Below are 12,352 nucleotides of genomic sequence, written 5' to 3' on the forward strand. Positions count from 1 at the left end.
AAGCCTCTAGACTAGGGGGAGCTGCCAACAGGCCTTGGTCTGGACGTCACTTCATTTTCTTGGATGTTGCTTTTATTGCCTCCAAAATCCTACAACTTCGAAGACATCTGGATCTCCCTTTAGCTTAGGACATTTACTGCTTCCCTTGGTGTTCAGAGATAGGTTGCTCATCAGAACTGGAGTGCCCCGCCTGATGGTGTTAACCATGTGGGCTCAGCACTCTGCAGATGCGGGGGGGAGGGGGCCACTTATCATGGCCCCTGGCCCTGTGAAGTCAGCAGCCTCAATCTGAGAAGGGCTTTTCAGTGCTGCAGACTAGGTTTTCCAGGCCCTTGTGAGATTATTGGTAAGATCTCCAAAATTGAATGGAAGCTTGGGAGAGAAGGGCCCTTCCTATCTGGCTGACAGTGCCGGCTATGGGGTGCAAACTGCTATAGCAGTGGGAAAAGGTTGAATCAGGAGACTAGGAAGCCACCAACTAAAAGCTCTATCAGTGTTCAGTCTTTCAGTTGGTTTGATCCTCCCACTGACTGTCCCTTCTTGCTGGTGGGCACGGGGGGCCAGCAGCGTCTCAGGAGGTCCAGGTGTGTGTCCTGGTGAGTTCGCTCCCTTTGTGGGAGGCTTGTCCTCGAGGAGGGGACCTCTTTCTTGTGCTACATTCAATTCACTGCAGACCTTGGTGTGAGTCACGCTTGGGGCGAGAGGGGCAGGGGTGAGGCTGAGTCCCAGCTTGCTGCTGTCTGTACAGAGCAGGGAGACTCAGAGGGGCACCGAGAGCCCCCCAGGGCACTGCCTGCTCAAGTCTGTCTTCATAACAACGTTAAGAAGTTTTCTCATCCTCTCAGTGAGTACAGAGCGGCACCTGTGATGTCAGATGAACGGCACGCAGAAGCAGATGTGTGAGCCTGTGGATTTTATCAAACCAGGCATTCAAGAGGTTTGCAAAAGGTGCAAAACAGTGCCACCCTTCTCACTAAATATTTTGGGTTTGGAGAAGATATAGTTCTTTTTCATAAAAATACATTATTCATGGTTCTTATGTCATGGGTTTATTACTGTTCCTTAAAAATAAATTAATAAGCCAGATGGGGTGACACAAGTCTGTAATTTCATCTACTTGGAGGGCTGAGGCAGGAGGATCACAAGTTTGAGGCCAGGCTGGGCAATTTAGCCTGTCTCACAACTGTATTTATAAAAGGGCTGGGGATGTAGCTCAGTGGTAAAGTTTCGCCTAGTATGTATGAGGCCCTGGAGGCTGGTAATCCTTGGTAATGCAAAAATAACTAACTAAAAAAATAAAATAACATCCTGATATCTGTTTTCCTTTCTAATACCATGAATATTAATAGATCAAAGTAGATACAGAAAAGCTCTCTGGGGTCCTCAGTATTTTCTGAGAGTATAAAGGGATCCTGAAGCCAACATTTTGGGAACTGCTGGTTTAATTTCCTTCAGGCCTTTCTGGGCCTCAGTGTAGGCTGCTTCTGTCAACTCAACAAATGACCCCTTGGCTCTCGGATGCTGTCCTGAGGTCTCATTCAGACCACACCTTGTGGGCTCCTTCTTGGAGAGGAGCAGCTCAGACTGAAGCTAAAGCTGTAGCTAATGGAAAAGGAGGATGAGAAATTCAGGCTTATCCCAAACCTGCATATCTATCCACAATGGGCTGTGAAAGCCTGGAAGACGCCACTTCCTATGGGGTGCAGGGGAGGGGCGGGTGGGGTCGGTGGTGGGTTTTTCAGAACAATGGCCCAGGACACACTCCTTGATCACTGACTCTGTTCTGGATCACTGAAGCTGTCCTTCCGCCATCTGCACAGTCAATAGCTGTGGGAGGCCACGACTTGGGCCTAGGGCTTCTCCGCTAGCAGGTCCCCCTTTCTGAGCTGGCCCTGCCCCTCTCCCACTCCTCAGTCACAGGCTCACCTGTCCCAGTGAAGTAGCAGGTCTTGTGCATCTTGCCCTTGAAGAGCTCCAGCCCAATGATGGCGTAGATGGTGACCATGAAGAGGACGAGCAAAGCGATGTGAAACAGGGGGAGCATGGCCTTGAAGATGGAGTTGAGGACCACCTGCAGGCCTGCCACGGAGGGCAGGGAGGGGGACAGAGGGGTCATTCCCCTCCTAGTCTCACGGCCCTCCCTCTCTCTAAATCACAGCAAGTTCCTGGGGCACCAAGCTAGAGGGACAAGGGAACAGGCTGCGACAAAAGGACGGGGTGTGCAGAGGCACTGCCACCCACTGGGCACCCCCGACACCAGCCGGAGGGGTCTGAGCACGCGGAAGGCTCTCAGGGCCTTGACGTCCAAGCCAGCTCCTTTGCTGCTCATGGGGGCCGTGTTGCTCTGGATGATGTTCACCTGCTCCAGAACCACGGTGAAGACCCTGGAGTGCAGAGGATGGGGAGAAGAGGGCATAAGCATCAGATAAGCCACTGTGTGAGGGGACCCAGGGAGATACAAATACAGTTCACCATCTGCTAACTGTGAGGATTCTTGCTTGTCTGGAGAATTTTACTTTTTTATTTCATTTTATTATTATTATTTTTTTGGTACCGGGGATCGAACTCAGGTCCTTGCACTTGCGGGGCAGGTGATGGAACCACTGAGCTAAATCCCCGGCCCTGGAGAATTTTACTAAAGAGTTTTGAGGCCAAGTTCAGACTCTGAATGCCGCATTGTGATCCACTTGTGACATCTATTCAGGGTGCTAACCGGGTGGGGGTCTCTGGGCCCAGGGCTGAGCACACCCATGGAGGGTGAAGAACCCAGAGCATCTCCTCCCCCAGCCTCTCCTCAAACAGCCTTCTGCTGACCCCTTCCCTGGGCTCTCCTGCCCACTTCCTCTCAAGACTCTCAGAGTTCTGCTGTCCTCTGACATCTTCCTCAATTCTCTCTGTGAGCCCTCCTGACACAGGAAGGGACATGCTGTACGTGAAGCACTGTGTGGCATTGTGCTCTGAGTCTATTCTGCAGGGTTTGTCTTGGCTTTCAACCAGGGCAGCTTACTGGGACAGAGGCCGAGTCACAGAGCTGTTCTGTTTTCCTCCTTATGCTGAGGGCAGCTCTGGATAATCAGCAGATATTCAACATAACAGTTACTCCATTGAAGGCCATCATAGTGATGAAGAGTCCAGCCCTGGGAGCAGAGGCTGCCTTAGTTGAATCCTAGCACTGCCGCCAGCCAACTGTGACCTTGGGCAAGGGCCTTGACTTCTCAGTCCCTTAGCTTCCTTATCCATAAAGTGGAGAAAGCAGGAGGGTTGTTGGGAGAATTAGGTGAGATGTTACATGTAAAGCTCATTGCAAGTGCTCAATGGTGCCTGCCGAAGGGAATGAATGTTCCAGGCTGAACAAAATTCATATGTTAATATTCTAACCTCCACTACCTCAGAGTGTATTCTTAGAGATCAGGTCTTTAAAGAGGTGATTAAGTTAATGAGGTCATCAGGGTAGGCCCTAACGCTGGTGTCCTTATAAGAGGCAATTTGGGCATACACAGACACACCAGGGATGTGTGTGCATGTCCCAGTCAGGATGCAGGGAGACGCTGGCCCTGCAAGCCAAGGAGAGGGGCTCAGAGGAAACCAAACCTGCTCACACCTTGCACTTCCAGCCTCCAGGACCATGAGAAAATAAATCTGCACTGTTTAAGCCTGTAGTGAGTGGAACCTTGTTGTGGCAGCCCAGGACACAGGCTATTAAATGTCCATTTTTGTGACTCCAAATGGCAGGTGCACACTGGGTCTGAGAAAGGTGAGCCCCAGGAACGTGGCTGCTGGAACCCACATCATCTCCACTGCGTTGAAGCGAAGAGGATGAAGGCACTGACCTGCCTCGCTGGGATGGGTCTGGGACCTGTCGGTAGGTGGCCAGAGGCAGGGTTTCCTTCCCCACCAACAGTGACGGCACACAGAGACGCCTCTAACTGAAGCTGGACTCTAAGGGAGGCCGCTGCCTGGCACAGAGGGCAGTGCTGGGGCTTCCTGCCACCTCTGGGACGCTGGTGGTGTGTGTGGGGGGTGAGGGAACCGAGGCCTCAGGGTGCATCTGACTCCAAACCCCGCACCCCCCACCCCCAGCCAAGCCTCACCCCAGGAAGACAATGATGAAGTCCAGCACATTCCAGCCGCTGCGGAGGTAGGCGTCTTGGTGGAACAGAAAGCCATAGGCAATGATCTTCATGGCAGCTTCAATGGAGAAGACGATGAGGAAGAAATACTCCAGTTTCTCCTGTGGGAGCCAACGTGGTCACGCCTCGCCTCTGCGCATGCCCAGTGACCCCTGGCCCTGTCTTGCTCTCTTTCCAGCCACGCTGGGTTCCCTTGTCCCTCCGCACACCTGAGGCAGGTGTGCTGTTCCCTTGTGCTGCTCCCTCTGCCAGGACCCTTCCTCCCAGCACCTCACTGGTCCGCGAGTTGCCAGCTCCCTCACTTCCAACAGGTCTTTACTCAAAAGTCGTCTCCTGCCCGGAGCATGCCTATAATCCCAGTTACTCGGGAGGTTGAGGCCGAAGATCACAAGTTTGAGGCCAGCCTGGGTAACTTAGTGAGGCTCTGCCTCAAAATAAAATCATAAAAGAAGGACTGGGGATGGAGCTCAGCTCTCCCAGTGTTCAGTCCTTAGTACCAAAAAGTAAAATTGAGCCACTTCCAATGTTTTGTGTTTTTCTTCCCAGCTTCATTTTGTCTTCTTATTACTCAACCACATATATTCTTTTTGTGGTTGTTTGTAAGATGGGATATTGCTAAATGGCCTAGGCTGGCCTCAAACTCCCAATTCTCCTGCCTCAGCCTTCTGGGTAGCTGGGGCTGCAGGTGTGTGCCACTGTTCCCAGCTCACATGCATGTTCTCATCTCTCTCTCTGTTAGAATATAAATTCTATAAAGTGGGGGGATTTCTGTCCTTTTGTTTTTTTACTGTACCTCCAGGGCCTAGGACTGGATAAATAAATCAATGATCTGGGGCGGCCTCCAAGATGAAGTCCCCCAGACAGTTTATGGTTTGGGCATCTTTCTTCTCCCACTGCCCTGCCGCCTCAGAACCCCAGATGCCCCTCCTTCTGGTCAGGATCTTGCCTTTTAATTCATTTTCGCTCCCTGGCCACACCACCTGGGCCACATTAGCTGTCCTCCTAGGCAGGGTGATCCCAACGTGGGGAGTGCTGTGTGTGAGGGAGGGCGTCTCTCAGGCAAGAGGCTAAGCTTTCAGAAGACCTCACTGCAGCCTCCAGACAACTGCCCCTGTGTAGCCTGATCCTCGGGGTCACCCTGTGCTTGGCCAGGTCACCTTCCCTTCTTCTGGGCCCAGGCAAGAGCTATTTCTGACTGGGAAAGCAGGCCCCTTCTGTCAGGACTCCAGGCTGAAACTGCTCTCCTAGCAGCCATCTGAACCCTGGCTTGGGGGCTCCCAAGAGCTCTGCTTCCCAGGTCTCTCCGGCAAGCCCAGCCCCTCAAGGGGGTCACCACCCTGCGGCCCTGCATAGCTCCAGGACGTGGCTGGTGACTGGTGCCTCATAGGGTTGTGCAAAAAGGGGCCTGTGCTCTGAAGTCCAGCCCCGCATTACCATTAGTCACCAACACCCATGCCCATGGAAGCACCTAGGCGACCAGGGCTTTTCCCCACCATGGACTATGGAAGCCTGGCTCACACTGGATTCACAGCTCCTTTGCTGGCAGAGCCAGAATGGGGAACTGGCCATTCCAGGAATGAGTGATCTGGAAGATAATTGTTTTACTCCCCAGTGCATAGATGTGGGAGCAAAGGGAGAGATCTCCAAATGGTTCATGACTATGGATGTGGCCCTGGAAATCTCAAGTTATTCAGAGAATTTTCCTGAAAGCAAACGTTTTCCTTCTTTGTGGAAGGAGAAAGTGAGGCATACATAAGCTAGGCTTGCTCTCCTTAAACTCAACCTTCATTCCCGCTACTAATTTGTCACCTCAGAGCTTTCTCCTTCTTCCAGAAGTGTTATATGGTGGTTAAAATACAAAGCCATGGCATTCTGCTAAGGGGGTTCTTAATAGGGGCTGGGGTCAACACCAGGTGGGCAACACGGGGCAAAGGGAGGACCCCATGGGCCCTTCATTAAAGGAAAGGCACAAGGGTGGAGAAGGAAGAAAATCAGCATGTAAATTTTCATGTTGCTGCAGCCCCAGGGAACAGACTGAAGTCAGGTTGAGGGAAAGGAAAACAGGACTCAAAATAGCTGCCATGATCCAGGTCTGGGCAGTTAGCCATGCACACCGGAGGACGGCCTGCACCTGCCACTGCCTGTCCAACTCCACTGGCTGCACAGCAAGTTTTCTGGGGACTGTGGGCCTCGGATAGGGTCACTTGGGTTCTTCCACAATCAGCTCCAAGGCCCAGCGGGCTCCACCATACTCCCTGCAGCCTAATCCAGGTGCCTGGAGGGCCAGCCCACTGCCACAGGAGACCTGTGTGTGTAAGCACAGATGGGCCCTTGCCTGGAGGATGTGGAAGAGGGAGATGTCCATTCTTGTGCCATGGGAACAGGATCACAATGTCACACTGCTTTAGTCTCATGGCCTCTGCCAAGCACGGAGGAACAAGGGATGCTCATTCCACTCTGATTTATTAAGCTCAGGACCAGGTGCCTGGGCAAGGCCTGGCTGTCTCTCTGAGATCAAAGTCATGAACTCTCCCAAAGCCCCAAGTTTCCTTCTGAACCCTCAAGAGGCTGCCCTCAGTGGCTGGGAGGCAGTGGGTATATTGCAGAAGGATTCTCATTGGCTGTTTTTTTGCTCAAAGTTCCTGGACCTCTGTGAAGCTCAATTTCCTGGTATGCAGGAAAACTCAGGACTGAGATAACAAAAACTACCTGAAAGAGAGGTCTTGAGGATGGAATGCTCTCTGGTAAGGAAGTGTCTACCATTGCTTGGCATGAAACAGATATTCCATAAACCACAGACATCAGGGCTCTTGTGAGAGGTGCTTTCTGCCCGCAGTGTGCGCGCTTTGCTTCTGCAGAGCTGCTGCATGAGGTCATGTTTGTAGGTGACTTACCAGGACTTGGCGCCTTTAGACCTTAAACTCAGCATGTTTGAACATGAACTCCTCTTCCCCTTAACCCATTTCCCATAAAAAGAATCGCAGCTCACCGCCAGAGTTCATTTAATTTTTAGCAATCAAGAGTTACTGTATTTTGAAAATAGAAATACCACTACTAAAAGCAGAGTGCTATAAATAGAACGATGTCTTTTATTTCCAAAACTATTGATATACTAGAGCAATTCAAAAATAATAATAAGATTTTGTGGCACACTTTAGAGGTAAAGTTAGGGCTGTAATTTTTGAGGGATTATCTGGGGGTAAACAGCTGCAAGTGCCACTGTTGAGTATTCTCAGGGCCAACAGGAAATACCTGCTCTCCTTCACCTGTCCCTGCCTGGGCCAGTGGCACCCACTTGTCCACACCAGAACCCAGGGGGCTTTCTGGACTTGGGAACCACCATTCACCAGGTCCAGACCTTTCCACCCCAACCCCTGCTCTATCTATCCCCTCTCCATCGACACAGCAGTTGCCCTTGCTCCTCTCTCCTACCTGCAGTCACCTACTACCTTCAACACCCCCTCCTCCAGTCCCTTCTCTACGAGGATCTGGGCATGTCCACTGCTAGTTTGTAACTGTTCCAGGGATCACCAGGTAAGTCTACACGCTCCCGCAAGGCACCATGCAAGGCCCTCCATGGCATGATCTCTGATCACCTGGACCTCTCTGGCCTCACCCTGGCCTGCTGGCCACCTGCCTGTCAGGTAACATGACTTTCAGGGCCCCCAGTGGCCCCAGCCTTTGTGCCTCTGCTCACCTGGGCCCTCTGCTTGGACTGTCCCCAAGGCCTGCTACCCAGTCGGCCTCTCATTTCATAAGAACCCTCTGATCTCCCACAGGAAGAAGTTGCCCCTCGAGTCTTCTACGACCCCTCTGATGCCGTGTGGCTCCTCACTGCCCGCTGCCTCACTGAGGCCCCTGGAAGTCATGACTTCTTCCTGTGCCATCTTCACTGTGAAGATTCCCAGTGGGTTTTCTGCCCCACGGGTAGGTGGGATGGGACCTATCACTCATCAGCAAGCTCCTCAGAGCTGCTCGGGAGGGATGGGGGGGGGTGAGAGTTGAAACAGGCCCTGCTGATGACTCTGCTGCCCTCCCCCAGGGCACAGGCTTCCCTGTACCAGGTCAAAGAATCCCAGACCCAGAGCCTCACCCCTTGCTGTTCTCCCTGCCCAGGTACACCCACATGGCTTTCTCTCCTCTTGCAGATTCCAACTTGAATGTCAGCACATCACTGAGACCTTCCAGACTACCCCCTCCTCCATATCTGTCTCCTTATGCTGCATTATTTTTCTTTCCAGCAGTTGTCAAGACCTGACTTGCTGCTTATTTATTTACATTAACTGTATCTGCAGACCAAACAGCAGGTCTATGAGTGCAGGGAGTTTGCTGTGTTCTCTGCTATGTTCTCTGCATCTGGAACAGTGCCTGATGTGTAAATTCTGGGACAATGAATGAATTAGCGTCCTCTGGCATCACTGCCTAAGGTGCAGACCAGGCTGGGCTGAAGCTATGGCTCTGAGGTGGGACAAATGCCATATAAGCAAGCGATAAGCGAGCATCAGAGTTTCATAGCAATTTACAGTGGCTTCCAAGTATGTTGGTGAATTATAACAAATCTGGGTTTGTCAGAGTCACTTGGCAAGTCTCACCTGGCACAAGCTGTGAAATGATGCACACAGGGGGCCATACATCATCAGGCAATGGTAGACAGATGTTAAAAACAATAAGCTGCTCTTTCCCTGCAGACTGTGTCCTCTGGGAAGCTGGGCTCTAGAATCCATCAGACTGCTTGGCACATGGGCACTCAAGACAGATGTGTTGAGTACATGAACACCAGAAAGTTGCGCTTTCTACTGCAGCATAATGCAAAGGCAGAGCCAGCCCTAGGCTCTCCGGATACCAGAGCAGGGAGACAGCACCTGCCCCGACTCCCTGACTTCCAGGGCTCAGGGAGGACCAGTGCCCACCTGCTGTGTGAGTGAGTTCCCTCACTGTTCCCTCCCAGGGCCTCCCCATTGGCTCCCTGAGGACAGGCCTCCAGCCGGAGCTCCCGGGGGGCACCCTAGGCTGGGGTAGATTGTGTGTGACCCTGACCCACTGGCCTGCCATGTGCCAGGCACCCCCAAAGCCCCAGGCTGAAAACAGCAGGGCTCAGATTGCACAAGGCCTCTCCTTCCCGCTGCATCTGTTCTCATCTCTGAGGTCAGCCGCTGTCCACTGCTCCCCACTGCTCCCCCTGCTCTGCTGTGTGCTGGGCTTGTAGGAAGATGGTGGGAGCCAGGTGGGGTGCCCTCCAGAGGGACCTGCCCAGCACCAGGCTCCCTGTTCTAGACCACAGTGACAGCTGCCACCACACCCCCTTCCCTGCATCCCTGCCCCAAGCACTGGCCTGCTCTGGACTCCCATCTCCTGGGCCACCCATGTCCCCTGTGGAAGGCTCTAGATCTACAGCACCCACAAGAAGAACCTTAACAGGGCTGGCAGAAGCCAACAAAGGCATCCAAGTGGCTACAGCAGATGGGCTCCTTGACCAGGGTCCCTGGCACCAAACCCCCGCCCCACCCCTGGGCCTGAAAAGTCTCCTTCCTTAGGGTCCAGGGACGAGAACTTTGAAGACACGAATCCTGCTGGTTCAGGGACTAGACTCACATGCTTGGTTCCTTTGTTACACTTCCTCCCAGCAGGCAGAGGGGGTCTTATGGGAGGAAGAGGGTGAGTGCTGGGTAGAGCTGGGGTGGGGTGGGGTGGGGACCTGGCCCCGATGCCACCATGCGTCCCTTCACTGCTAGGGCCTCCCAGCAGGTGCTCTGAGCAGGCTGGATGAGTTCAGCCATCAAAAGACCCCTGAGCAGTGGTGCTGACTGCTTGTCTCTGGATTCCCTGAAGCAGAGACCAGGGCAGGGCCCCTGGGTTTTGTTTCCTAAGGCCCAAGATTCTCCCCAGGGTGGCAGATGAAGGACAGCTCAGAGGAAGACAGCACATTCATTGCACACCACTGGTGTGGACGTGGGTTGGGACTTGCTGCACTATTCTTCCTATTAGTGATGAGGAAAGTGAGACTCAAGGGAAGCGAGGGGCCCTAGGCTATGGGGCGCCTGGACCCAGTCTCTCTGTTCAGCTGGCTTGGGGCTTGGGCCACCGTGACCACACTGCTTAACCGAGTGTCAGGGCCAGGCACCCCCGAGCCTCCCTCCAAGTCTGGAAAGTGACGTGCCGAGGAGTGAGGACAGTGGCTATATTTAGCAGATGAGCCCTTCCCCAACAGGCTCCTTTTGGTGCCTCTCTCCTGCTGTCCTACCTCCCTGGCAGAGGCCTTCATGCCCTCCTCCCTCTCTCCACTGGGTACCCCAGTGCCCTCAGATCAGCAGGGGCCAGATGTCAGGCCCTATTTTATGAATATACATGTGCTTAGTTCTCATCAAGCCCTGTATGGTTAAGTACTCTGACTCCCATTTTACAGAGGACCCTGAAGCCCAGAGAGGTCAAATAATTTCTCCAGGATCACACAGCTGTCAAGTGGCAGAGCCATAATGTGTATGCAGACAGTTCGGGTCCAGACCCATGGTCTCAACCACCACGCTCTGCTGGGGAGGGAGAAATCATGCCCCGGACATCTGGGACATTTGTCACACCCGCAGGCCTGGGCTTGGTGAGACTCGGGCTGCTGGTGCTGGAGGTGAAAAGGAACACGACTCCGTCTTGCAGCTCGTGTGTGCCAGCGTGGACGTGAGGCTGTCTCACTCACTGGTCTAATGTCCCAAGGGGAGACACTGTGGCCCCGTGCACAGATGAGGGGACAGAGGCTCAGAGAGGTCAGGAAGCCGCAGACAAAGGTCTAGCTCTGTGTTTTCCCCTGACCGCCTAAAAACCTCTTGGGTGGCTCGGCACCTGGGTTCTTCCCAGGCCTTAGTTGTTCCTGGACTGCTGTGTCCGCAGCTCCTGCTCTGGTGTGAAGGGCCACAGACAGAGGAACGTTAAGTGTCCCAAAGAGGAGCGGAGCCCTTTGGGTAGGGAGAAGGAAGGCTCCCGGGGGATGAAAACCCAGGCCTTTGGTTTTATTTGCACCTCTGGGGATTAAATGCAGGCCCTTTGCATTGAGCTACACCCCCCATCCTTATTTTATATTCTATTTTGAGACAGGGACTCCTTAATTTGCAAACTTGCCCAGGTTGGGCTGGAGCTTGTGGTTCTCCTGCCTCAGCCTCCCGGAGTGCTGGGGTGTGCGTCACCATGCCCAGCTCAGGGGTGTTTTATTTTGACAGAGCCTGGTTGAGGAGCTTCAGTTCTGTGCACAGCTCTGACCCTCTGTGCCCTGCAAGCCCTGGGTCTCTGGAGCTCAAGGCCAGGCCCGGGGTCCTTCTGAAACCCAGCTTCTCCAGATGGTGAGCTGGTGTGGGCTGCAGGCTGCAGGAGTCGGCAGGCACATTCCAGGCCCTGTAAAAGGACAGGTGCCCTGCCAGAGGCTTAGGCGCCAGTCCGGGGAAGTCGCTGAGCAGCTAACGCGGCAGGGGCGTGGAGAGTCCACGAGGCCTTAGGGGCGGTGGCCAATCTGGGGTGAGGAGAGGCCAAGTGGGGGCAGCACTGAGCCCACCCCACCCTCCCCGGCACAGGCATAGGCGTAGGCAGTGCTTACAAAATGGCTAGTACGAAAAACGTCCCGGCGCTTGGAAACAAGGCAAAGGGGAGGCGCACGTCCTTGTCATGTCGTGCTGGCACCCTTGCTAGCAGGCCTGGCCAAGTACGACTGACCGTCCTGGGCAGGGTTTCTCAACCTTGCTCTAAGGGGCTCTGGGGCCAGGCAGTTCTGTGTTGGGGGCGGGGCTTGCCGTGCCCTGCAGGGTGATGAGCAGCATCTGGCCTCTGCCCCTCAATGCCACTGTCACGCAGTCCCATGCCACCACCGTGATTCCAGGCACTGCCAAAGGTCCCTTGGTGGGCAGAGCTCCCGCCCCGCTCCTGACCTGGGGGAGGAACCGGGCTTCAAGCTTGATGTTGGGTCCTATAGGGAGGTCTCTGCCTCATCAAAAGAAAGCTGTAATGACGACAGCTTTATTGTCCCAAGGGCCGTTAACCAGCACAGCGTCTAACCTGGCAACCCTGGTCCAGCATTCTCTCTCCACTCTCATACAATTCCTGTTCCTCTAATTCTCTGCGAGCCAGTTTTACCTTCCTGCTTGTTCTGTTACAGTAGAATTATTATTATTATTATTATTATTATTATTATTATTATTATTATACTGGGGATTGAACTTGGGGCGCTCTACCACTGAGCTATATCC

The 12,352-nt window shown here is 53.5% G+C and overlaps 1 protein-coding gene across 3 annotated transcripts in view; it reads right to left on the reverse strand.

The window, feature by feature from the left end:
* Cacna1s (calcium voltage-gated channel subunit alpha1 S) overlaps positions 1-12,352 on the reverse strand; it is a 58,971-nt gene that overhangs the window by 39,572 nt on the left and 7,047 nt on the right. For all 3 annotated transcript variants that reach the window (XM_004862257.3, XM_021242427.2, XM_021242426.2), the window contains exons 3-5: positions 4,092-4,231; positions 2,242-2,384; positions 1,927-2,079 (exon numbers count right to left, since the gene is read on the reverse strand). In XM_004862257.3, the coding sequence (XP_004862314.1) occupies positions 1,927-2,079; positions 2,242-2,384; positions 4,092-4,231 (436 nt within the window). The remainder of the gene's footprint in view (positions 1-1,926; positions 2,080-2,241; positions 2,385-4,091; positions 4,232-12,352) is intronic.

The sequence above is a fragment of the Heterocephalus glaber genome, unplaced genomic scaffold, assembly GCF_053883595.1.
Source record: "Heterocephalus glaber isolate CG9 unplaced genomic scaffold, H.glaber_assembly_v1.0 deba00001600, whole genome shotgun sequence".
Taxonomy (NCBI): domain Eukaryota; kingdom Metazoa; phylum Chordata; class Mammalia; order Rodentia; family Bathyergidae; genus Heterocephalus; species Heterocephalus glaber.